Raw genomic sequence first — 26,924 nt, 5'->3', positions numbered from 1 at the left:
CTCTTGGGGGGGGGGTGGGGAAGAACTCTTGGCAGGACTGGGAGCCTGGCTGGCTCAGTCCCAGTAGCTTGTGACTCTTGATCCTGAAGTCAGGAGTTCAAGCCTCATGTTGGGTGTAGAAATCACTTAAATAAATAAAAGATTAAAGCAACTCTTGGGATATTCCATGACATTGAAAGTACAAAGAACAAAATGTTGGAAGATAATGTGAACTTAGAAAGAGCATGACAGTTCACCCAGGTATAGAAAAGATGCTCATGCTATGTCTGAAGTTACAGAATAAGAAGGGAAGGCCAGCACTTTTCAAACTATTCTTGATAAGTACAGAAAAATAAGGCACTTTAATTCTGAATGCTTCTAAGTCTTTAAATTGTAGTGCACTAAATAAATATTCATTTTTATATTTTTCATTTACAATCTACAATAACTGAGGGTTTTGTTTTTGGTTTTTTTTTTTTTTGAGATTTTATCCATTTATTTGACAGACAGAGAGCATGAGTACAAGCCGGGGAAGTGGCATACAGAAAGGGAGGCAGAGGGAGAAGCAAGCTCCCCACCAAACAGGGAAACTGAGGCAGGGCTCAATCCCAGGACCCTGGGATCGTGACCTGAGCCTAAGACAGATGCTCAACCAACTGAGCTACCCAGGTGCCCTGCATAGTAATTGAGTTTTTAATGTTTTGACAAAAAGTTTTAAAGACTACAGAACTATCATCATTTTTTCCCCCCACATTGATTATTAAGATTGATTTGTTTGGCTTCTGCTTGCATGGTGATTTTTTTTTTTTTTGAAGTGGGAGGAGGGGCAGAAAGAGAAGGGCTCCACACCCAGGAGCCTAAGGTGGAGCTCCATCTCACAACCCTGAGATCATGACCTGAGTCAAAATCAAGAGTGGGACATTAAACCGACTGAGCTACCCAGGTGCCCCTTTGCACTGTGATTTTTATGTTCCTGAAGTACCATGCAAAGTGGGGACTGCCTGTATAATATTTCATCGAAAGAGATTATCTGGTCGTTCAAATGGAATCTCTGTTTCTGGAAGGATAAGAGAAGGGTGGCAACTTCTTTGTGCACTCTCATGTCCCTAGTAAGATACAGATGTTTAGAAAATACTGGTTTCATCGTTTTAGTTGAAAATACTTCTGGGTCAGATGAAGAACCCCGGAGTAACATAAGAAGGCATAAGAAACAAGAGCCACGCTTGGTCTGTGCCTAAACCTAAGCTTCAGTTTCCTGATCCGTCACATAGGGGCAGAAACAGTGTTTCCATCTACCTTATGGGGTGCTTTTGAACATCGCACATGAAAGTGTTAAATAAATGTCTACAGAGAAAAATGAATGATCCAGCACTTAGTCTGACCAAGAGTAGTTACCCTACAAAGTTCTCATAACCCTTCAATTATAGTTGAGGCTAGAACATTAAGGCTGCCTGGGTGCAGGTTAGGGTGGGAGTGACGGTAGGTGGGCAGACATTTGGAGCAAGAAGCCAGGTCCCTTGAAGGTACATATGTTAGGACCAAGAGGGTTTAATCCTTTGCCCCAGTCCTCACTCCCATTCCCCTATGCTATCTCAATGGAGGCAGCATGGTTCAATCTAGGAAAAGGAGCAGAGAAAACAAACGTGGATTCTGGCCATGGGGTCTCCTAGTGGTGCACATTCTTGCATTTTTAGTTTCTCTCTGTTGCCCCACTCCTTTCAGCAAAAAACAAACATAAAGCCTGCTCTAGTTTTCCACCTCAAACAAAAGATCAGTCTAATAACTCTCCACCCTGAATTACTATTGTTCTATGCGTTCTTTCAATTTAGCAGCCGCCTCTTTGGGTTTCTGAAGCTCTGTCTCTGAGGCAGTTGGTGACTTTGTAATATCCAGTATCTGGCACTCACCACTTGTGTTCTCTGAGCAGAGAGGGTAGCTTTCTGCCCTCTGCCCACACTCTCCTCCTTGATGACTTCTCCCCTCCATGATGCTGAGACATGGCACCAAAGGCCCTACGACTTCTTGTTTCCTTCATCCCTAAATGTGACTCTTTCCATGTGTTCTGACTTGGAGCACTTTATTCTTTTACTTTGAAAGTTCTCCCATGAACTTTTCATCATTCCAGAGCTGTGGGTATCTCACAAATCTTCACTTTTCCAGTCCTCCCTTCTCTGGACCTGCATTTCCATTTGTAATCTACCAACATCCCAGCATGTCTTGCAGTAAAAGAGACTACTTCAAATGTGCCTTTTTCTCCCTCTGCTTTCTTCTTCTTCTTTTTCTTCTCCTCCTTCTCCTCCTCCTCCTTCTTCTTCTTTAGATTTATTTTTATTATTTTATTATTTTATTTTTAGATTTTATTTATTTATTAGAGACAGAGAAAGAGACAGCAAACTAGCAGGGGGAGCTGCAAGCAGAGGGAGCAGTAGGCAGAGGGAGAAGCAGGCTCCCCACTGAGCAAGGAGCCTGATGCTGGACTTGATCCCAGGACCCTGGGATCATGATCTGAGCTGAAGGCAGACACTTAACTGACTGAGCCACCCAGGCACCCCTCTCCCTCTGCTTTCATTCGACCTCATCATTTCTAGAAGCAGGTCCTTGTCCTAGATCAACAGTTAGACATAGAAGAAAATGTTGCTATAAATAGGTACAGAGAACTTAGGGAATTGATTCTGGACTCATAAATTTAAAAAGATGTTGGCATGGGATTAAGCTAAAAAGTCTTAGACTTTTTATTTTCCAAGAGAGCATTCTAGTTCACGGGATGAGATGAACTCACCATGTCATGAGTGAAAGCAACTTTGCATCTCTTGAGCAAATACCACCATTTGCAAGGGCCATGAAATCACCATGGATGCAGATGCACGTGAGCAATGTTGAATGTCTTATAGCTGTTGGATGTCTCATTGCCTCATGCCCATTGTTCCTTGATTGCCGAAATATAAAGGATACATGCATAGACCCCCAACACTTTTTCCCAACATCTTCCCAGACAACTCTTCCTTTCAGTTAGCCTATGACATTCTTAAGCCTCAGAATGGTTGTTGAGAGCACTGTATAGTGAAGGGGTGGGGTAATCAGGAAGCTCCTGTACATAGCAAATGGAACAGCTGGAGACTTTGACTGAACTGGTAGAAATAACATTTTTTAAAGGATTTATTTATTTATTTGAGGGGGGCACGGGGGGAGGAGAGAGAGAGAGACTCCCCAAGCAGACTCCACCTTGAGCATGTCACCTGATGTGGGGCTGAATCCCAGGGCCCTGAAACCATGACCTGAGCCAAAATCAAGAGTTGACGGCCTAACCAACTAATCCACCCAGGTGCCCTGGTAGAAATAACTTTTAATAATTATCTAGATTAAACCTATTACCTCCTATACACCTAAACTTGTTGGTTCTTTCTGAATTCCATATTTTTGTTCATCTTAGATTCACAAGCTCAATACCCCAGAAATATCTTCAAAAATTTATCTCCATAGTGGGCATCAATTGTATTGTCTGCTTATCATATTTCCCTTTTTTTCTAGAAATGATATCCTACACTTATCATTCCCCCAGTTATAGTGGAAGATCATCATGTTCTAACGTGATTCCATCTTCTACCCCTGGCCATTGTTGGTTGACTCTAGGGTGGACATCCAAATCGAGATGTAATAATTAGGATGTTAGAAAGACTTAAGATGACAAACAGCATCTTATTTTATTTTTTTCTCATATAACAAGAACTCCAACCCAGGGCTATGACATCTGCTCAACGATATATCAGGACCCAGGCTCCATCTATCTTACTGCTCTGCAAATGTTTTTATGTGACTTTTATTATCTCCACCACAAATGGTTGCTGCAACTCTAGATATATGCATATTAGTGTAGAGAAAAAAATATGGAGGGGCTAAATGCAAAAGGTGAAGGACTAAGGGACATGCACTATGACCCCTCCTTTTCATAAAACTTTTCTGGAATATTTGGATGGTATCTATACCTCTCTGAGAAAGTAATTTTAAAATTACTTCAGTTAAAGAAAAAGCAAGGCAGCAACACCACATTGCATTGGATATTTAACCTACATTTAACTTTAAGAACCAATTGTTTTAATAAAGTATGTAAATACTTGTTTCTAAAGACCTAAACACTTAAAAAATAAATTGTAAAAAAATAGAATAAAAATATCAAAAAGTCCATTTCTTTGCTAATTTCACTACGACTACCCCACCAACATCCCTGTTAGAGTTTTTAATAGATTGGCAAAAGGGCACCAAGGTAAATATATATGTTTGGCAATACTTTGTTAATAATTAGCCTGAGTCTAATTATCTATCTGGGAGTAGCAGAACTGAGTCACTTTGACCATGCATTTCCTAAGTTTGGATCTCAAAATTGGGTAATTGGTGAAAATGGTATAATTTAGTAAAGCTAGTAGGACTCATAAGAGTGTGTGTGTGTGTGTGTGTGTGTGTGTGTGTGTGTGTGTGTTGGTAAAAGGCAGTAAAGCTGTCAGGGGGATGAAGTCAGAGTCCCTTCTGACTCTCTCTAGAAAAGGGCAGGCCTAAAATCAGTTGTGGTTTGGGGAATAAGGAAGAGGAAAAATTCATAAGGATTCTGAGAAACATGTGGAGTTCCAAAAATTCATGAGTTTGTGTAAGGTTATTCAGAATCTTTTTGCTTGGTAGGGTCATATAGAACATAAAGCACTATAGGCAACTAAGCTCAAAAAAGGATGAGAGCCCTTACCATATCTCTTATGCTTTATAAGGTATTGTAAACTTATTATTTGCTCCCACTACCTTTCTGAAGCTTGAAATTGTTTGAATAGGTGATTTTTTTTTTTTTTTAAATTCCACACTGAAAAATAGGGCTCAAATCCTTTGGAGACAATTTGTATCCACAAGAAGATGATTTAAACTCACACTAATCAGTCTATGTGAAAATGGATAAAGGAAACCCAGTTCAAAATAGGGTCAGGAGCAATGAAGGGATGGTGCTCAGTCAGTATTCATCACAGCTTACTTTATGTAACCCTGAAAGGAGAAGGAAGATTTTCTCCTCACCCAGCAACAACCCAGCCAATTAGAAGCCACCACAACTTGGAACTCTCCTTCTCCTCCTATGAACTTTCTTCCAAAACAACCCTTCCCAACTCCCTCCTTTCCTCTATAAAAGCAAGTCCCTCTCCTCTGTTCTTTGTTCCTCTCTATTGTTCTTGCCTCTGGTGTGCTGGAGTCTGCATGTCCTGAGTTGTAATTCCTTTGCTATTCCCAGATAAACTCATCTTTGTTGATTAAATAACTGACTACTTTATTTATTTTTCTGACTACTTTATTTTTAAGGTTGTTAGTTGTAAAGGCCTTTCTTAAGCATAGTATAATTAGGTAAGCATAGGGAGGGCTCTGGATATCAGAGGAAAGGATGGCAGCCCTTTTCACAGAGAGGTTAAGGACGGGGAAAGATGGAAACCTGCAAACTAGTACACAATTGGCTCAAGACCCGACTATCTGACTGGGCATATGTTCAAAATGGCCTGTGCCTGCTTATCTTTTCCTAGCTTTGTGAGTAGTCTCAGAATCAGAGCGATAATGAAAGGGGGTTCTTATAGAAAGATGGGCTAGAGAGGTTCTTTCCATTAATGAGATTCAATTACTACCCCCAGGCCCAGCCAAACCCTATCACAGACATCTAAGAGAAGCAAACAACCCTTTCTGAAGTGGTGGTTCTTATCTTCCCTTTCTTCTTGCAACTCAGCCTGGCAGCAAGTTACACTATAGCTAAAAGCCATTGGTTTTCTCCCCCCGAAGTAGTTTATTCACTTTTCAATTCAAGCCTTTACCTTTCATTGAATCTGCTAGCAAGTCAAGCATGCCTACCCAGCTAACACTGTGTCCCAGGGTGAGAGTTGCCAGATGCAGTTGTGGTTGGATAAGACACACTGGCTTGATCAGCGAGTCTAACCCAAAGCCGTGGAAGTCCCATCGCTGCATCTAGCCACTAAGGAAATATCTGTAGAGACCACCACCAGAGGCTTAAATAATCTACCATTAGAAATTAAAATAATTTCCATGATAGTCATTCTAAAACTTTTATGTCCAGACAACATAGAACTGTGGTGTGGTTATAGGAATAACAACAACAAAAAAGATCTGTCAAATCTATGTTAGCTTCTTTCCTCCTTTTTGAAAAGAGAGTATGTGTGTGTGTGGAGGGGGGTTGTAGGGGGGAAGCAGTGTGAATGCTTGCCAGGCCAAATTTATAGTTGTTGAAAGCCCTACAGGTGAACTATACCTGGCAGCCCCCCACAATTGTAAAATTTTAAGTATTTTTATTTATTTATTTTTATTTTTTAAAAATATCTGATTTATTTATTTGTCAGAGAGAGGGCACACACACACAAGCAGGGGGAGTAGTAGGCAGAGGGAGAACTCTATGGGAGGACCCTGGGATGATGACCTGAGCTGGAGGCAAACACTTAACTGACTGAACCACCCAGGCATCCCAGATTTTAAGTATTTCTAAATCTCATATTCCTTGGTCTCCCAAACACACCAGGTCATATTAGTTTTAGGCTGGTTTAGTAAAACAATCACTTTGCTTTTCCTATTTCTAAAATAATCAAGTGGGCAGTGTAGGAGCAAGACCTGGGAAGATTTTAATGGTGAACTGTGATATGAATTGATCCCAGAAAGTCTTTTAGTGGGACTTTCCCTAAGGGCCCTGTACTACCTTGCCCTTGCCTACTCCGCTTAGAAACTGCTGGTGAGTCAGGAGTCTCCCACGCTCCGCCCCCAGCCAATCCTGGAAGCTCTCCAGGGTCTCCTGGACTGGAACCAGGCTCCAGGGGGCTTTCTGTAGATTCTGAACCATGATTTGCAACCCTGTTTGAAAATGTAAATTGGCGGGACGCCTGGGTGGCTCAGTCATGATCCCAGCGTCCTGGGATCGAGTCCCACATCGGGCTCCTTGCTTGGCGGAGAGCCAGCTTCTCCCTCTGCCTCTGCCTGCCACTCTGTCCGCCTGTGCTCGCTCGCACTCTCTCTCTCTCTCTCTCTCTCTCTCTGACAAATTAAAAAAAAAAAAAATCAAAATTAAAAAAAAAAAAAAAAGAAAATGTAAATTGGGGAGGAGGTCTCCGGCCATTTTCGTGCCCCGTTAGTCCTCAGCGTTCAGCCCTACTCTTAACCCTGTGGTTGATTGGACAGCTCATCAGAAGTTGTACGTGACTAGAAAGCCTCTCTTATCTCTGCCTTCTCTTCCACTGCCCTTTCGCTTCCCCCGCACCCAATTCCCCAATTTTGGGACGCGCCCTTCTGGGGACGAGGGATTCTTTATCTCCCTGGCGCGCCCCTGCAGGCGGCGATAGGAACCGGACTACAGCTCCCGGCATCCCCCGCCTCCCGCCTCCTGCAGGCCGCCCGGGAGCCGACCCGGTAGTAGCTCTTCTTCACCAAAGGCTCCCCCTCCCGGAGCGGTTCGCCGGCTTGGGACCTCCAGGGAGCTCAGGGGCCGGTCTCCGGGACGTAAGCATCGCTGGGGTGACAGCGCGGGAGCATGGCTTTGCACTTGGGCAGGCTGAGCGCGGGCTCCTGCTGGCGAGCGTCGCGGGGCGGTCGCAGAGGTCTGTGCGCTTGGCCCGGGCGCTGTGCGGCCACACGCATCTGCCGGCCCCCGGGTGCGGCTGGCACCGAGCAGTGCCGGGGTTTGGGGCACATCCCGACGGCGGGAGGACGCCCCCGGCTGGGGACTGGGCTGACCACGGCGCTGGCGGGGCTGGCCGGGCTGGCGGGGCTGGCCGCCGCCGCCTTCGGGCACGTAGAACGGGCGGAGATGGTGCCTAGGAGCACCGGGGCGCGGAGCCCTTCGTCCGGGAGGCCGGAGGAGGACGACGATGAGCTGACCCGCCGCTGCAGCTGCTTCATGGCCCCACCGGTGACCGACCTGCGCGAGCTGCGGGGGAGGCCGAGCGACATGAAGACCAAGATGGAGTTGCTGATCCTGGAGACCCAGGCCCAGGTGTGCCAGGCGCTGGCACAGGTAGACGGGGGCGCGCGCTTCTCCGTGGACCGGTGGGAGAGGAAGGAAGGTGAGGAGGTCCCTAGGGGGAGGTGGAGATGGGAATTAGAGGTCGACTTCAGGTTGCTGGCAGAAAATGAGAATAGAGTAGGAAAGAGGTACCTACAAGAGCGGCTGCTAGGTTAGAAGGGACACCTTTAGAAAGATGGATACTAAAAGGGTCATTAGACGTCTGGATGCAGATCTTTGATCACTCTAAAACTGTACATTTCAAAATCTATGAGATTTTTATAATGGCATTTTTCTAGAAGTCCTACGGTTATATTTAGCCAGCAAGCTTGGATGTCCAAAGTTGTAACTGAGCATCGATCTTACCCACATTTCATCTGTTTATTTGGGTGCATTTACCCTTTCTCTTCCTGTAGAGATGGAAAAATGAACTTGCCTCCTATTTGCTAAATATCTGGCCAGATTCCTCCAGCGGGTATAATTGTGTTAGTGTGTCTTTTTGTCAAGTTGCACAAGAAATATTGGACTTGTCAGTAATTCTTCCAAAGGCATGCATCAGATTTCCTGCTAGGAAAATCTTTCTTTTCAATGGCAAAAAACTTAAGTATTAAAACCCATTTCTTGGGGCACCTGGGTGGCTCATTTGGTTAAGCAACTGCCTTCAGGTCGGGTCATGGTCCCGGAGTCCAGGGATCGAGTTCCGCATCACGCTCCCGGTTCCACCGGGAGTCTGCTTCTCCCTCTGACCTTCTCTCTCATGCTCTCTCTCACTGTCTAGAAAAAACAAACAAACAAACAAAATTTCTTCAGATCGGTGATTGTCAGAAGGAGGGGGTGAGAGGAATGGGCAAAATGAGTGAAGGGGATCAAGAGGTACAAACTCCAGTTACAAAATAAAGATGTCATGAGGATGTAATGTACAGCATGGTGACTATAGTCAAAAATATTGTATTGCATGCTTTAAGGTTGCTAAGAGAATAGATCTTGAAAATTCTCATTGTAAAAAGAATTTTGTAACTGTGATGGTGGTAACTAGACTTATTTTGCAATTATACAAATAATGAATCATTGCATTGTACACCTGAAACTAATATATTATATGTCAATAATACTTCAATAATGAAAAACCCTGTTTTTATAGAATCATGTATTCATGACCATCTTTTTTTTTTTTTTTAAAGATTTTATTTATTTATTTGACAGAGAGAGATCACAAGTAGGCAGAGAAGCAGGCAGAGAGAGAGGAGAAAGTAGGCTCCCTGATGAGCAGAGAGCCCGACGCGGGACTCGATCCTAGGATCCTGGGATCATGACCTGAGCCGAAAGCAGAGGCTTAACCCACTGAGCCACCCAGGTGCCCCTATTCATGACCATCTTATTGCGTATGGAGTGAAACTCCACATCTTGGTCATAAACTTGAAGAATTCCTGACTTCTTAGGTAGGCCTACTGTAGCAGCTCTCATCAGCAGATTTTGAGCTTTGATACCACCACATCTATATGAAATGAAGTTAAATATGGTCTTTGAAGTGTTTTCCATCTTGTCATGTTTTCAAGTGAAGACCATTGAGCCGGACCACAACCTCAAGTACTAGAATATCTAGTGTGACCTTCAGAAGTTACTTAATATTTTGTGTGCCTCTGTTTCCTCATCTGTGAAATGAGATTAGAAATAATACATGAGGGTGAAGAATGAAGTGCTTAAAATATTGTCTGATACATAGACAAATTGTGGCAAGAAAGCCTTGCCAGCAGTGTAATCGTGGATAAGTTGTCTTATCTTTCTGGGCCTCCTTTTCTCATTTGAAATGTGCGGGGAGGTGGGTGGGGTGTGGGGGCAGGGTTTGTACTGGATCATCTTACTTCCCATCCAGCTCTAAAAATTCTTAGGAATAAAATAAGACAAATAGGTACTTCTGAGAAACAGTTGCTTTGGTGGTAACTCTAGTGTCTTAAAAACAAACTATGAATAATAAAGCTCAGATATGTAAATATTAATGTGTGTCTTACTCGGTTTAAGCTTCCAAATCCCTGAAGAGTTCGACTATCTACTTTTTTTTTTAATTGCCTGTGAACAAAATTAAATGGTAAACAACACACAGAAAAAACAATTGAAATGATATGGAGCTCTTAAATTCATAATAATAGAACATTCCTCAGACAAACCCGTACCTGTTTTTAACCTCAGCCTTCTCTCATATATCATAATGAGTGGATGCCATTCTGAACAGTAGTTGAAGGGAAAATATTCGTGTGATTTATTTTAGATGAGGAAGAAATCCTCAGTTTAGCGATGTGGGGGAAATACAGTATTTGCCCACTATCAGTAGCAATGTCATCAAGCTAAGCTGATTATCTAATGTTATTGTACTTAAAAATTACAAATATACCAATAATGTAGAAGATTTGGAAAATACAGGGAGAAAATTACTCCTAACCCCACACCTTCACATGAGGGTTCTTTCGGATATTGCATCGACCCTTATACTCTCTCCTCATTTTCTGTTTCTGTAAACAGGAGGTGGTGGCATCAGCTGTGTACTTCAAGATGGGCATGTTTTTGAAAAGGCCGGGGTGAGCATTTCTGTTGTTCATGGGAATCTTTCTGAGGAAGCAGCAAAACAAATGAGAAGCCGAGGAAAAATTCTGAAGACTAAAGATGGTAAATCTGACAGTATCCACAGCCTGTCACAGTCCTTGCAAATCTTGCCCCTACAAGTTTTATTTGTAAAATAAATAGTGCTGCTGTAAAAACCCATTTGGGGGACGCCTGGGTGGCTCAGTTGGTTAAGCAGCTGCCTTCGGCTCAGGTCATGATCCCAGCGTCCTGGGATCGAGTCCCACATCGGGCTCCTTGCTTGGCAGGGAGCCTGCTTCTCCCTCTGCCTCTGCCTGCCACTCTGTCTGCCTGTGCTCACTCTCACTTCTCTCTCTATGACAAATAAATAAAATCTTTAAAAAAAAAAAAAAAAACCATTTGGGCGCATGTGCCAGAGAAGCATGTTCACATTCCCTTTTTAAAAAAAATTTTTTTAAGAGACAAAAAGCAGCTTTTGACAATCGATCCCGAAACTATCTTGAAGTTAATCAAGCCGGCTGATTGATGCTCACTCTGTGTTTTACTTTCCAGGTAAATTGCCATTTTCTGCTATGGGTGTGAGCTCTGTGATCCACCCCAAGAATCCTCATGCTCCTACTATCCATTTCAACTACAGATACTTTGAAATAGAAGAAGCCGATGGTAAGCATCCTTGGAGCTGTGCAAAATACTGTTGTGCAGAATATGTATCTTAAAACAAACTAGAGCGTATCATCTAAATGAGAAAGATTTTATAAATCTTAACTAGGTTTTTCAGGAGGCAGATGAAGCCTGATTCCTTGGCAGGCGCAATGGATTATGCTCTAGAGGTGAAAGGAGAAAACAGTATTGACTGGGCTCTGACGTCCCCGTATTTCCTCCACACAGAGGGAATGATTTAGTGAATCTCAGACTCAGAGTGCACTCAGGGTTCTTTGCACAGGAAAGGGAATCCTTAGGAAATCCACAGGAAAACCTATGTACAGGGTTACATTGAAATGGAGAACTCGCTCTTGGAAAACATCTTCCAAAGTAATTGCTTCACTGGTCACCGGCACATGGCACATTGTCAGTGGGCTTAAGATAGAGTGGAGTTGATTGTGCCTCTTTATGGACGTGTGGTTCCAGCCCCTGTCTGCAGTTAGCCGGGCCAGGTGTTCCCACCTGGCAGAGCATCTGTGCAGGACCTCTCTGGGGCTGTGGGAATCTCTGCAGGTGATGGCATTTGAAGTCCGTGTATTTAACTTGCATCTTGAAGACATTTGGTGTGGTTCAGCCTTTTAATATTACAAGTTGGTAACTGGTCCTGACAACTTACAGACCCAATAAGCACGTGAAATAGTCTCAGGTGGTAGGGTGTGTCCCTCTGCAAGTGCTTTTACCCTTTCTGGGCTAAGTGGTGGGGGACAGTAGTTTTTATTACAGGGAACATCAGAATCTCCTGGGCAGTTTTATAAACTGTCAATGCTTGGGCCAGAGATTTGCTTGTCTTGCCTTTGTTTTTTAAATTGTGCCCTAGCAGAGGCATCTTACACTCAACGAAATTTGATACGTAGCCAGAGTCCACTCATGTGATGTTCCGTCATTTACTGCCATGCATGTCCTTTTCCTCCCGGTTCTACTCTCACTTTTTAATTTCCTACTTCTTTTTCTTTCTGCTTTTACCTTTTCTTTCCTGCCTAGGCTTTACTGGCCATCTAGAGCTAAATTTAGTTAAATATTTTTTGATTGTCACCCATTTCATGTTTAACAAACTAAGCTGATCAATTTGGTTTGCAAATACAGTGAGTAGTGTGCTACATCTCGGAGTCCAAAGCCTGCATGAGAGTCTCATGTCTTGATTTTGTAGGTAACAAGCAGTGGTGGTTTGGTGGTGGATGTGACCTTACTCCAACATACTTGAACCAAGAGGATGCTATCCATTTTCACAGAACTCTAAAGGAGGCTTGTGACAAGCATGGTCCCGATCTCTACCCTAAATTTAAGAAATGGTGGGTAAAAATACTGTCATGACACCTCAAATATATTTCATTGGTTCCTTCTGTAGATCCCGAAGGGATCTAAATACTTTTTTAGCTTTGAAGGTTCATCTGTTTTTTTTTTTTTAAGATTTTATTTATTTATTTGACAGAGAGAGATCACAAGTAGGCAGAGAGGCAGGCAGAGAAAGAGGGGGGAAGCAGGCTCCCCACTGAGCAGAAAGCCCAATGCAGGGCTTGATCCCAGGACCCTGACTGAGATCAGGACCTGAGCTGAAGGCAGAGGCCTAACCCACTGAGCCACCCAGGTGCCCCAGAAGGTTCATCTGTTTTTTTTTTTTTTGCCCACTGGAAATGGGATACCAGTTTGAAATGGTTTTATGAAGTTATTTAGTTAGAAATACTTGGATATCTGTAATAAAAATTGGGTAGTAGCATCTTTTTTGACCCCAAATGATTTAGGATATAAATTTCAACATGATCTATACCTCAGAATTAGAAACTTTTTAATCCTCCTTTGGGATATTAACTTCTCATCCCAGATGAGAACTGTGGTTGCCATGGGAATATTAGGATATGGGAAGGGTTGGAGAACTATTAGGGAAATATGCAAATATACCAGATGCTTTGGACAAGAAGAAGAGTGGGATTGGAAACTCTGTTAAAGAAACTCTAATGATAAAGGAGAGGGAAACATATGAGTTGTGAGGAGATCCAGGATATTTGGTAGATGTGAAATGGAGTCTAGGCATAGTTGTTTGGAATAAGAGTAAAGTACCCAACTCTGCTTAGAGCTAATTGGCATTCCTAAAAAAGGAAGGACAGTAGAGGTTTTGGTGTTTTTTTTGGGGGTGGGGGATGGTTTTGCTTTGCTTTTAGAGCTAATAACTGTGGAATCTTGATAATTTATGTAAGATTTGGAGTTCAGCTTTAAAAGGAAAGACCCATTCTCCTGATTGATATTACCACTGAAAACTATATAGACATGAAAGCTTGGATGTGTGAGGATGGTTCTTTTTTTCTCTCACAAATCAGGATCCTTCCAGGAAGAGGACTGGTATGGGTGACATTGTCTTTTTTTGTTTGTTTTCTCTTACTGCTATTATTGAGATGACTCCATCTGGACATTAGTTACTGTGATATCTAGGAACCAGACTAATTAAAGAGAAGTTTCCAGTATAAGTATTTAGCACATTTCTTAATTTTGTAATTTCCTGGAGCTTTTTTGAAACAGTGTGATTTGGTTAAAGCTAACTTCACAGCCTTGCTCAGGATGTCCTTAAACTGTGTTAATAAAATGCGCATGTGAAGGAAAGTAACAAGTCACAGTCAAGGTGAATTAGGCCAGTGCATCAGCTCTAGGGATTTGCAGCTGCTGCCTTTTTTTTTTTTTAATTTTAAGCTATTAAGGCTATATTTTTTATTAAGGCAATTTTTATTCTATTTATTTTTTTTTTAAAGATTTTATTTATTTATTTGACAGACAGAGATCACAAGCAGGCAGAGAGGCAGGCAGAGAGAGAGGAGGAAGCAGGCTCCCTGCTGAGCAGAGAGCCCGATGCGGGGCTCGATCCTAGGACCCTGAGATCATGACCTGAGCCGAAGGCAGCGGCTTAACACACTGAGCCACCCAGGCGCCCCTTAAGGCAATTTTTAAAAGAACCTTTTGAATAACTTTTATTTTTGCTTGCACAGGTTTTTCTCTACATATCCTTATTCTTCTAGAGATCTTCTAACAAGCTATTTCTACAATGTAAACTATTCTTACAAATCTAGCATTTTAGAAACCTGCGCTAGTAGGCACAGAGAGGGGGAAGACTCAAGATCAGATGGCTAGTTTGATGTGCTGGTTCACAGAGAACCTTTCCTATGTCTCTAGGTGTTCTCTGAACATCTCCTTCCACCAACCCCTCCCTCAGTCCTGCATGTTCTAGAGCCTTCCCATTTTATTGCTGAAAGGGACCTTAGAGATTATTTACAATACCTTTTCTTGGTGAATAAAGAACTGCTGAAGAGCTGAAGGGTCAGTGCCCAGACACAGACCTGGTTGGTGTTCTTGGTAGAGGATTCCCATCTTGCCTCTTGCAAAAGCACCAGTGTTGCCAAGGGCAGCAATATCACTTGTTTTAAGAAATACACTATTAATACTGGGCTCTTTGTTCCTTTTTCACTAAAGTTTTTAGAGTCCTTTCTATAGACATGTGTTAAATTCCTTACTTGCTTTGCAGATAAAAGCATAAGCATTTTCTACATGGGTGCTAATTGCAGGAAATCTGTCTAAAACGGTAGTTTTATTTTCATAGTTGGACAGAAAGTAAGGACACCGTGTTGGCCTTAGTCAAGGATAGCACTCTAAGCTGAAATGCTCACATTGATTCTCATGTCCTTTTTTCCCCCCCTTTGATCCTTGTTATGGCCTTGCTGTGTTTTCCAGGTGTGATGATTACTTCTTTATTGTCCATCGTGGGGAGAGGAGGGGCATTGGGGGCATCTTTTTTGATGACCTTGACTCTCCATCCAAGGAGGAAGTGTTTCGCTTTGTACAGAGCTGCGCCCAGGCCGTTGTTCCTTCTTACATTCCTCTTGTGAAAAAGCACCATGATGACTCATTCACGCCCCAGGAGAAGCTGTGGCAGCAGCTCCGGAGAGGACGGTGAGTGAGCAGCAGGAGACTAGATCATCTCATTGCATAACTGGCCGGGGAAGTGGGGCAGTTGGAGTAATTGTGGGTGGTGTGTTGTCTTGGGCAGATATTTTCTTAGAGTTGTGTTAATACTATCCTGAGCTGCTTTGTATAACTAGATGAATATTAAATGAATGTTAAAAATTGTGCAAAATAGTATTGTAAAAAGAGCAAAGTTGGGGCTCCTAGGTGGGTAAGCGTGTGTCTTGGGCTCGGTCATGATCTCCGGGTCCTGGCATCGAGCCCTGCATTGGGCTCCCCGCTCAGTGGGGAGTCTGCTTCTCCAGCTCCCTCTGCCTTTTCCCCGCTCCCCCCACCCCCATGCTCTCTCTCTCTCAAATAAAGGAAAACCTTTAAAAAAAAAAAGAGCAAAATTTATTTCATCTGTCTGTACATTAGAGACTCATAGCAGCCATGTTGTGGTACTTGCTGATTTAATTGGGCTGATTTCTTTTAGTCTTCTAGCAGTGCCTTCCAGCCTTATGCCAAGATATGGGCATCATTTAATGTTTTTGCTGCTTTATAAATTTGGAATCCCACACTTTTCCATCCATCTTTAAGATTTCATGGAAGTCATTATAATGGACATAATCACTCAGATATTATTTATACTTAATGACAATATTAACTATTTATGAAGTCCTTACTGTGTGCCGGCCAGTATGTTAGACACTTCCTTCTGCCCGAAATAGGAGTTTACTTACTGTGTATATGTGTGTATGTATGTATGTTAGAACTCTCTAAACCTGAAGTGGGGCTCAAACTCACAACCCCTGGTTCAAGAGTCTCATGTTTTACCTACTGAGCCAGAAACAAACAAACAAACCTAGACTCAAATACAGAGAACAAACTCGTGGTTACCAGTGGGGAGGTGTGGGGGATGGGTGAAATAGGCTGAAGGGGATTAAGAGTCCACTTTCGGTGATGAGCATGAAGTGATGTACAGAATTGTTGAATCATTATGTTGTACACCTGAAACTAATATAATAGTTATATGTCAATAAAGTAAAAAATATCCAGTGAAAATTTACATTAAAAAAAAAAACTCTAGAAAGGGCAGTGTTCCTAGTGTTGCGTAGGATTTTATATGCAAAGCTGACAGGTTTTGTGAATATGAATTAGGTGAAACCTTAAAACTTCTTAGACAGCAGAATCATGTTTTGTGTTCTCTTTGGTGTTTGTTTTTTGTATTGGTTTTGGTTTTTATGACTGTTTCTCACAGAAAACCTCCTTCTACCACCCTTATCTCTGGGCCTTAAGATGGCATTAAACTCTGGGACTTCAGATAACCGCAGTTCTTCACTACTGTTGTCAGCATTGTCTTTACCTTCTTACACACGGCACTTGTTATCCTACCTGTACCCTTCACAGGTTACACTTGGCTGCACTTCCTTCCACCCCAAATAGGAGATTCCCTGATTGAGTGATGGATTGATGGATCGTATGTATTTATGTATTGTATGTGTGTATAGAGTATGTATGTTAGTACTCTCTACACCCAACGTGGGGCTCAAACTCACAACCACTAGATCGAGAATCGCATGCTCTACCAAGTAAACCAGTCAGGCACCCCAGAAACTAAAGATCTTTAACTTATTGTCCCTTTGTTGTATTTTAGGAAAGGGAAACAGGATAAAATTTAGGCATCTGTTAAATTGAAGGGAATGACTAAGGTTCATGGTTTGCAGGCACCTCGGAGAGGATAAATGTATGAGAAGGAACAGGAAGATCAGATCTAAGTAAAACCTGGTAGGAGTCAGAGAGGCATTCTTCACTCAGAAAGGGAAAGCAGTACAGGGATCCTTAAAGAAAATTTATTCAGGGAGTTCCATACAAGGGCCTTTGAAAGAGATATCCATACGAACTGGAGAATCACAGCCATCCCTTAAATATGTTTTAGAAAGGCAGCATCAGGGGTAAAAAGATGGCTGAGGCTGAAATTCTTTCCTGTGGTCTCAGGACGAAATTGAGAAGTTTTGCTTTATATTATCTTTTGGAACAGGTATAAGAAGGTATTAAATAGGGGCGCCTGGGTGGCTCAGTGGGTTAAGCCGCTGCCTTCGGCTCAGGTCATGATCCCAGGTCCTGGGTTCGAGCCCCGCATCGGGCTTTCTGCTCAGCGGGGAGCCTGCTTCCTCCTCTCTCTCTGCCTGCCTCTCTGCTTACCTGTGATTTCTCTCTGTCAAATAAATAAATAAAATCTTTAAAAAAAAAAAAGGTATTAAATAGTTACTAATACACAAAATTCAATTTGTGATGAATCAATACAGAGGACTAGAAAGGGATCCATGGATATAATTTATTTAAAATTTCTCAGGGATTTTGGCAAGTTTGCACACAGAAGGGTGTTTTCTAAAAATTCAAGTGCTGTGCGATTCTAGAGGATATCTTTCACCAGGTGTGATGAAAGATGAATCAGTGGGTAAACAAGACTATGTGAGGGAAGTTTAGACCGAGAGAATAGTTTCTGAATGAGCTGGGAAATGGTCTAAAAGGGGGACTGTTCATTGAATTTTCAGCTTTATGGGTCATTCTAATTTTAGTTGAGTAGTAAAAATTATCTTTGAAGTTTAAACGACCTTTTACAAAAGATCCCATGACGTTAAAGGCAGAGATTTTTAAGCTAGACAGAGTTTAGATCTGACGCTGGGGCAGTTAATGGAAAACAAATATATTTGAACCAAGTTTTAGTTGATGCTAAGGATATTTTTCTTAGCAGAATAAAACTGAGCACTGTAGTTCAGCCACTGCTTATTATCATGATTGCCACTAATCTGCAGGAAGACTGAATTGTATGACTGCTTATCAGTGCTATTAACTACTTTAAGAAAAGGAAATATCTAGAATATATTAGTAGTTATGAATAGATGGCCATTAGCTTAGTTGCCTTTCAATAACAAAAGTTTTATATCTTAGCATGTGGAAATTACAGGTGGTGAAATGAAGTCTTCTGAAACATCTCAGACTACAGGGAAGGACAGAAAGAACTGTTCTATCCTGATAAAGGGCGCCATTTCTTTTTCTTAATTGTTTTTGTGCCTTAAAATCCTCAGCTTTGTGTCCATTCTGTTTATTTATTGGACAACATAACCTTCTTGTTTTGCCTACTGCCCTGTGTTGGGGCCGAATCTATATCCTATTGTTTGTTGGGTAGAATACCCTTTTATTTATGCGTGTCCAGATGGAGAAGACTCAACTGGCTGTAGACTGGTGTTCCCTGTGCCTGTTCCAGCTGATTGGGGGTGGGGGCAGTGGGCAGGAAGGATCCCCCCACTCCCCCTTGGAGTATTCATTATGGGCTAATCTTAGGAAAGATTTTATTCAACTTGCCTTTAATGTTGTCTTTATGTCAGGTATGTAGAATTTAACCTGCTATATGATCGGGGTACAAAGTTTGGCCTCTTCACTCCAGGATCCAGGATTGAAAGCATCTTGATGTCTTTACCTCTAACTGCTCGGTAAGAGTAACCCATCATAATTATCCCTCCACTCGGTCTACTAACCCCTACAAAACATGAATGTGAACATGGCAGATGTCTTACCTAAGATTTCATTGGTTTTGACTTCGCTGATTTTATAATAAAGTCACAGTCAAATAATAAGGAAAGTAATTTTAATTTTTTTTGTTATTGTTAAAGAATGAATGACTGGATGATTGACATGGCTTTGTAGGTAACAGCTGGAAAAGGATAGAGGGAGTGAGAAGATAACAGTGGATGGTGACATCCTTGCCTACTTGGTGATTTTCAAGGAAGATTTATGGGCAAAGGAAATTTATTTGAGCATATCAGGTTTTTCAACTTAATTTTGTTAGAAATTGTTAGCATTTGTGAGGAAAAGTCTTACTGTCCAGTATGAAGTATCAAGCTTGTTTGAAAGATGAGGGATTATTGCTGGTGCTTGGCATTCTCTTTTTGCTCTGTATGTTGCTGTGGTGAGCTTCCATAAAGGTTAATTGGATCTATGGCCGGGGTGGGGGAATTTTTTTAGTAGGCTCCTAGCCCAGCGTGGAGCCCAACAGAGGCCTTGAACTCACAACCCTGAAATCAAGACCTGAACTGAGATCAAGAGTCAGATGCTTAACTGACTGAGCCACCCAGGCACCCCTATGGGGGGAGTTTTAAAGACAGATATATTTATGTTGGTGCAGTTAGGTTGACTTTTTGGCTGTAAGAAAGTGAAAATGATGTGTGTCCAGACTGAAATAGAAAAGACCATAAAAAAAGAAAAATTATGTGCTTGTTTTATGAGACCCTCAGGTTGTTTTTCAGAGTCCATAGTCTCTCATGGTTCACCTCCCCTTCCAATTTCCCTCAACTCCCTTCTCCTCTCCATCTCCCCTTGTCCTCCATGTTATTTGTTATAGCAGCACCTATTTTTAAAAAGGCTAGTGGGTAAAAGGCATATTAGGTGCATTGGAGACAAGAAGGTATAAGACATTTTTTACTCTTAGAATTTCATTTTTCATCTGTTTTAAGTAGAGGCATGTGTATTGTTCATTATAGTTTTTATTATTACATGTTTTGCTTTTGTTTTGGACCTTTGTAGGTGGGAATACATGCATTCACCCCCAGAGAACTCCAAAGAAGCAGAAATTCTGGAAGTTCTGCGCCATCCGAGAGACTGGGTGTGCTGATGCACACGAGCGGCCTTCCCGGGGCTTGGGGAGGACACAGACTGTGTGCCCCGTTCCCCGGGCTGGCGGCCTTGCCATTGTGTGGCGGTTCGTAACCTGTGTCTTAGAGCTCCAGTCTCCACTCCGCAGCCTGCTTCCTTGGCAGATGCTGACGTGTATTTCAAGTACTACAAGTTTCCATTGGAAGCTGCGGGTGACAGGTGGTGATGTGGCAGCTTGTCAGCGTCAATTGGTTGATATAAAACTCATTTATACTTTTAGAATCATTTCATATGACTCGTTTACAGAATATGAAATTGAGTTTCCCAGTGTTGAGCTAAGGGAATCTAATTATAGTTTGTGTCAGGAAACTTCTCATGCTATTTTCGTTTCATGTATTTGTTAAAGTTCTAGTGTCTGCCACAAAAATCTGTTGGATAAATTTTATTTTCATTAATTCAGTGAGGTTAAGGCTTAATATGTTTTAGAAATCAGCTTGAAAGGAAGGTAAAATTTTAATTTTGTTGTGACTGCAGTTTCGTTGATCATAATCTTTATATGTCTTTCTCTAGAGATCATAATATTGTAAAATGTTCATTTTATAATGATATTTAGGAACACTTGAAGCTTTCTTAATCTCTGCATGTGTTACAATTCAATGATTCCCTGTAGTTGTTAACTCTGAAGTGACATCCCTGTTGCTTAACTAAGGGGCTTCTAAGATGTGGTTCTGATTTTTGAAGAACTATAATTTCTTAATGTTGGATTCTCTGCACTTTTGAATGTGAAAGCTTATAACCTTGGAGTCTGATATTTAAAATTTCCTATTCCAGACTTTTCTATATGGAAGTTTAGACTAAGAACAATCCAGGGGTTAGGAAATATTTCTCATTTGGCAAATGAGAAATATTTTCCTTCGTTAATTAAAGTCAACATAACTAGTGTGAGAAGCATGTAGGCATTTTATAAATGTATTTCTTTGGAAGGTGGACTAATTAAAATTGTTCTCTCGTTAAATTAGAGATTCTGCAGCTCTTTACCCTTAAGAGAAAAATCACAACAGAATCCTTAGTGTGGCTTCTTTGTTCACATAATAGTGTGAGTGTATTTCTTTATTTTATTATTTTGAGTGTATTTTATTTGATATAATATATTGAAGTTTGTAAGGATTAGTATCTTCCTACATATTATTAAGCCTTATCTTGGAATATGTTAAATGTATGTGATTGTGTGTGACTCTTTAGGACTGGAAAATGTATGAACTCTTCAACTGTCTTACCACAGATCTGCTGGTAAATTTTATTATGAAATATGGCTAAGAAATGTTTGTATTTTTCATTTTTTAAAGGATAATTGATATAGAGAAAATAAATATTTTTTAGGACTAAAACCATCGTTCCTCATTTCTAGGCATTTTACCCACAAAATTATAAGTTTTGCACTCAGATTTCCATAGCAGCTTTACGGACAGTAGCTGAAACTTAGAAACAACAGAAATGCCCATTAATAGATGACTGGATAAACAGGTGATGATATATTAGTATGTGAAAATACTACTTATTAGTGAAAAGGAACAAGTACTTGGGCAAATAGCAAAATGGCATTATGCCAAGTGAAAGAAGCCAAATACAAAAGAGGACTTCCTGTATGACTATGCTATGTGAAAACCTAGAAAAGCCAAAATTCAAATAAGAGAAAGCAAGTCTGTGGTTGCTAGGGCTAGGACTGGGAATTGATTGTGGAAGGAAATGAAAGAATATTTTGAGGGGATGGAAATATTCTATATATTGATTGTGGTGGTGGTTACCAGATTGTTTACATATATCAAAACTCTTTGACCTAGGCACTTAAAATCATGGAATTTTATTATATATGTCATTTATACTTCAATAAAGCTGATTAAATGAAAAAATACAGGCATATAGGAACAAATGTTCAAATAAACCTCAGTTTTTACAATAAAAAGTCTCTTGGTTTATAGTTCTGCTAGTATATTTAATTGTGTTTAGGGCTGTCAGGTCTGGGCATTGGACTGAGATGAAATTTCAGAATTTCAGAGTATCAGTTTTTCATACTCTCAGTAACCATGTATTTCTCTTACAGGTGAGAACTATGGGGAAAAAGAAAAGAGTTGAATAACTATTGGAGAAAAGATCATTCTACTCTTACTCAGAATGAATTTCTCTTTTAAATTCATATTGATGTTTATTCTGAGTCTACTAGACGCCCAGGGTATACCTCCTAATGTCCTGAACACCTTACTGCCCATGTCTTATACATGCATATTAGTGGTCATAGGGGTGGGGATTTGGGGGATAGCATGTAAATGCTTTGGAGCAAATTTCTAACCACTGCTTTATATCATCACTGTACTCAGCTTACCCACACACACAGCTGAGTGTTAAATGAGATTAAAACTTCTGTATGCTAAAGAGCGCCATATAAGAAGGCCTAATAATCTGTTCCTTTATGGTTTATCCTTCTATGTGTCTTTTCCTGTTACAGATCATCAAGCCAGGAATCATCTGACACCTCTATGCCCAGGCTAGGACAACTCGGAGGCTAGGTTCAGCTCGGGACTCAGGACTGTGGACCACAGTGCCTTCAGGTGGTTCAGAACACGTATTCCAGCAAACAAGGCAGAGGTGTCACGGTTGCCTTCTGATGTAGTCCCAGAGAGGTTATGTAGTATCACTTCCTCCAAACTTCATTGGTTCCCAGTGAATCACTAAGACCAGCTCCAGATTCAAAGGGAAGGGAAATAGATCCCAGAACCACAAAGTAAATCTGATTCTTTCCCTCTTTCATGGCCCTAGTCAGATCCTGTTGAGTATACCTTTGCAATGTTTCTTCATTTCCCAATCTTCTGTCCATTGCCACCACTCTACCTTGGTCCCACATTCCCTCTTACTTGGACTTCTTCAATGTCCTACCTGTTTCTGGTCACTTTGACTCCATTCTCTCCCTTCAGAAGAACTTCCCTAATTCCCATTATCACTGCCCTCCTCAAGTATTCTAAGAATACCCCCTTCTACAGAAAAGATGCTAAACTCAACCCAACATTCAAAGCAGTCTACCATTTGACTCTGCCCTTGCTTTTCTGCCCTTCCTTCTACATTCAGACCTTATGACCACCACTCATCATGTTGCTGAACATTTCCTAACCCTCTCCCATCCGGCCTGTGGTCAGGCTGCTGCCACCTCTGCTTAGAATCTCTTATGCTTCTGTCCATCCTTCCATGCCCAGTTCAGATTTCCAAGAAACGTTCCTTGGAGTCAATCTCTTCTATCCCTCTGCACGTTCATTCATCTTTTGTATTGCTCTCATCACAGTCTGTATGTACTTAATCATTTAATGTACACTATGGTTACTCCAGAATATCCAAGGTGGGTCTTTATTTATAATGCCAGCTCTCTTGTGAATGACTTGTTAACCCTTGTGTCTTCCAACACTGTTCTGCAGTATATTGTGTGATCAAGCTTAGTATTGTTTGGCTTTCTATATAACTGTCTTATTCCTAGCCTGTGAAGACAGAAGTTCCCCTTAAGAGAGTATACATCTCTTAAAACCTGTTTAGAAATGGTTTTCAGGGTTGTATTGTATTATCCCTGACATAACTACTGTGTATTTGAAATTCCACATTTTTAAAAGTTGATCCTCCTTCCTAAAGAAACATACTTGTAAAATTCCAATTTCATAATAAACCTAAATTAACACCTTTAAGTTAGTGAAGCTTAGACATTTACAAATAGTTGACTAAATCTAGTATTGTTACCTGAAACCAAGTCATAGGCTATACAAGGAAAAAAACCTCACAGACCTGTTTCTAAGGGTCGGTTAATACCAGATACACACTAGCAGACCAGCAGAGCAAGGTAATTAAACTACATTTCACCTTCCAATCAATGTACTTGGTTTTGAGTCTGGAAGTTAAACTCATGAATCAGTAATCAGCATTTTAAAGAATGCTTCACCTATTATTATGGACATTGGGGAAGGTATGTGCTATGGTGAGTGCTGTGAAGTGTAAACCTGGAGATTCACAGACCTGTACCCTTGGGGCTAATAATATATGTTAATAAAAAAAATTAAAAAAAATAAAGAATGCTTCACCTATTAATTCCATTCATACTTCAAAGCATGCTTGAATTTAGAAATTGACACAGTTTAATCCATCATGGTTTCAAGGAGTTGACATAAATACAATCATCGGGGAAAGCAGATGGGCTTTGTCCTCCTGCAACATCAACATCAACTCCGTTGCAACATCAGCTCTGTCATGGACACATTTGCTTATGAATGGGGGGAAGTATCAAACTAAAGTTTATAAATAAAGTTGCACCAGTTGGATGCCTGTTTAACAGCAAGGGAATAATGCATCTATAAATTAAAAATGCAGGTTGGTCAAGTTGCTTTCCTTTTCTGATTTAATGAGGCAGCCTGAGGCTTTCAGAATGTTCCATGTCTGCTGTTTTACATCCTTCAAATAAGTTTAATATGCAAAATTTCAAGCTAACTTATCAGTTGCTTATAGCTAAAGTTGTAGTTTCTTTAAAAACTTCAGTAGAGGGATGCTTGGGTGGCTCAGTTGGTTAAGTGTCCGCCTTTGGCTCAGATTATGATCCTAGGGTCTGGGAAGGAGTCCCTCATGGGGCTTCCTGCTCAGCAGGGAGCCTGCTTCTCCTTCTGCCTGCTGCTCCCCCTGCTTGTGCTCTCTCTCTCTGACAAATACATGAAATATTTAAAAATTAAGATAAAGATTTCAGTACATATTCTCTCTCTCTGACAAGTAAATAAAATCTTAAAAATTTTTAAGTGTGTTCAAAAGGACATTTTAAATTATATCAGTACAGATTAACTTCTGCAGGAAGTAGTTTTTATTCTTTGTTATGAACTTGATCTTATACGCTATTTAACATGAATGTGATACTTAAAAATAATGTGAATGTTTCTAGGAAACAAAGAACAAGAACCTCTTTTCATCTTTACCTCCCTCTCCTCCTCCACCGTTTTGGTAATGTGAGGCAAATACAATATCTTTAACAGCAAGATTGTCTTCTCAGCTGACGCCCTTGTATGTGGAGCAGAGACAAGCCAGCCCTGCTGTGTCATAATCTTTGACTCAGAGAAGCTGTGAACATAATAAAATGGTTGCTGTTTTAGGTCATTAAATTTGGGGTGACTTGTTCAATCGCAGTGGATAAGTGGACAAGTTTCGATGTCCTGAACAAAAGAGAGGAGAACAGTTTGGATGAGCTCGACGTGCCTGCAAGCTGGTATTTAGAGATGTGAGTCTAAGGCTCAGGAGAGAAGTTCAATCTAGAAACAAATATTTACCAATTATTGGTGTAAAGGCAATAACTGAACAAGTGGAAGAAGGTGAGTCATGCAAGGATGTTCATGCAGTGTAGTAAGAAAGGAAAGTCAGAGACTGAACTGGGGGCAGAAAAATTAGCTTGGGAAGAGGGGTCAGAGAAGGAGGATGAGAAGCATCTCCCTGAGCCAATGGAATAGAGAAGCAGGACATCAAAAGGGACAAGTTGGGGGAGGTGCCTGGGAGCCTGAGTCCATTATGCAACCACCTCTTGATTTCAGGTCAGCTTGTGATCTCAGGGTCCTGGGACTGAACCCCTCATCCAACTCCATGTTCAGCAAAGAGGCTGTTTGAGATTCCCTCCCTTTCCCACTTCTTTTGCCCCTCTCCCTGCTCACATTCTCCCTCTCTAAAATAAATAAATAAATCTTTTTTTTTTTTTAAAGAGAAAAGTTGGATATGATTGTGATAAGTTTTAAAACATTACAATAGCTGGGGTGCCTGGGTGGCTCAGAGGGTTAAGCATCTGCCTTCGGCTCAGGTCATGATCTCGGGGTCCTGGGATGGAGCCCCATTTCGGGCTCTCAGCTTGGTAGGGAGCCAGCTTCCCCCTCTCTCTCTGCCTACTTCTGCCTACTTGTGATTTCTCTCTCTCTCAAAAAAAAAAAAAAAAAAAAAAAAAAAACCCCCCAAACCCAAAACATTATAATAGCTGAGCTTCTACATGAGAGGATATTAAAATAACACATGCTCTGTATGAATATGTTTGATAAATCAGGTATTAAGTTTAGATTTTTAGAAAGGATCTTAGTCCATAAATTACCAAGATCTTCTGAGGTATTAAAAGTTAGGTAATAAAATCATTTCCATCTACATATCTGATAGTGTTTCTAGTTTCTCAAATTGTGTTTAAATATGAAACTCTTTAAGGTACCAGTAGGTGGAGCACATTTGTTGAAGAAAATCTAATCCTGGGTTTTGGGGGCTTTTTGAAAGGCAGGAGGAGAGGGAAGAGAAAATGAGAAGTGAACAAAGAGGGTGAGACAAGGGAGGGGAAGAGGAGGGACATGAGAGAGGGAAGACATGACAGAAAAGGAGAGGGAGGAAGGAGAGAAGAGAACTGCTTGGGATCTCTCCTTCGTTCAACTATGGTACTGTTGGAGAGATTAACTAAACACGTTATTACATGTTTAATCAAGCAGGGTTATTCTGACTATCGTGCTTATATCTTGACAAATGGCCCCACTATGTTTCATTTTCCTCTTCATTACAGAGATTCTGGAGTGGGCAATGTCAATAATCCCAATAACGTTGAATTCCTAGGAAGTTCCTGAGTTGTGATTTGCCTGACATCACGTTGAAATGTGTGCATTTTTCTTAGAGTTTGTAATGCTAATTTGACTCCTAAAAGGATACATTACCCTGAAAGGACTGAAGACTGTTCATCTAAATCAGGAGAGTGTCTCTACTCCAGGGTATGTGCATGGGAATTCAGTGAAGAAAGATAATATTTTTATCCTTTCAAAAGTTCTACTTTTGTGTCTAATTAATCATTTGTCCATAATAAATGAGCACATTGATGCATATATTTAATTTACAAATAAGCAAGGATATTTCAAGGGTACAAAGTTAGTAGCACATGATCAAAAAATTTCAAAATTTGCTTGTCCATATAAATGGTGTACAATTTTACTTTTAAGGACTAAAAATGAATGTGGAGAAATCAGAAAGCAGACTATATGGATAAATCAAAAGAAGAAAATGT

The 26,924-nt window shown here is 41.0% G+C and overlaps 1 protein-coding gene and 1 pseudogene across 1 annotated transcript; one reads left to right on the top strand and one right to left on the bottom strand.

Annotated features, from left to right (window-relative positions):
• The window catches only part of LOC125095741 (60S ribosomal protein L19-like), a 31,343-nt pseudogene extending 23,988 nt beyond the window's left edge, over positions 1-7,355 (bottom strand).
• Positions 7,356-7,367: 12 nt separating this feature from the next.
• Positions 7,368-21,803, top strand: CPOX (coproporphyrinogen oxidase). The gene is made up of 7 exons (XM_047722811.1): positions 7,368-8,051; positions 10,508-10,651; positions 11,120-11,230; positions 12,417-12,558; positions 14,981-15,199; positions 18,583-18,687; positions 19,778-21,803. The coding sequence occupies exons 1-7, from the start codon at positions 7,520-7,522 to the stop codon at positions 19,863-19,865; spliced, it is 1,341 nt and encodes a 446-aa protein (XP_047578767.1). The 5' UTR covers positions 7,368-7,519; the 3' UTR covers positions 19,866-21,803.
• The last annotated feature ends 5,121 nt before the right edge of the window (positions 21,804-26,924 follow it).

Source organism: Lutra lutra, chromosome 1 (genome assembly GCF_902655055.1).
Source record: "Lutra lutra chromosome 1, mLutLut1.2, whole genome shotgun sequence".
NCBI classification, from domain to species: domain Eukaryota; kingdom Metazoa; phylum Chordata; class Mammalia; order Carnivora; family Mustelidae; genus Lutra; species Lutra lutra.
The sequence above is the reverse complement of the archived record's forward strand: the minus strand, read 5'-3'. Positions and strand labels throughout refer to the sequence as shown.

Coding starts and splice junctions, on each gene's coding strand:
- CPOX (XM_047722811.1), top strand. CDS start 7,520: ATGGCTTTGCACTTGGGCAGGCTGAGCGCGGGCTCCTGCTGGCGAGCG. Junction 11,231..12,416: donor TGAAATAGAAGAAGCCGATG/GTAAGCATCCTT, acceptor TTGATTTTGTAG/GTAACAAGCAGTGGTGGTTT. Junction 18,688..19,777: donor TCTTTACCTCTAACTGCTCG/GTAAGAGTAACC, acceptor GGACCTTTGTAG/GTGGGAATACATGCATTCAC.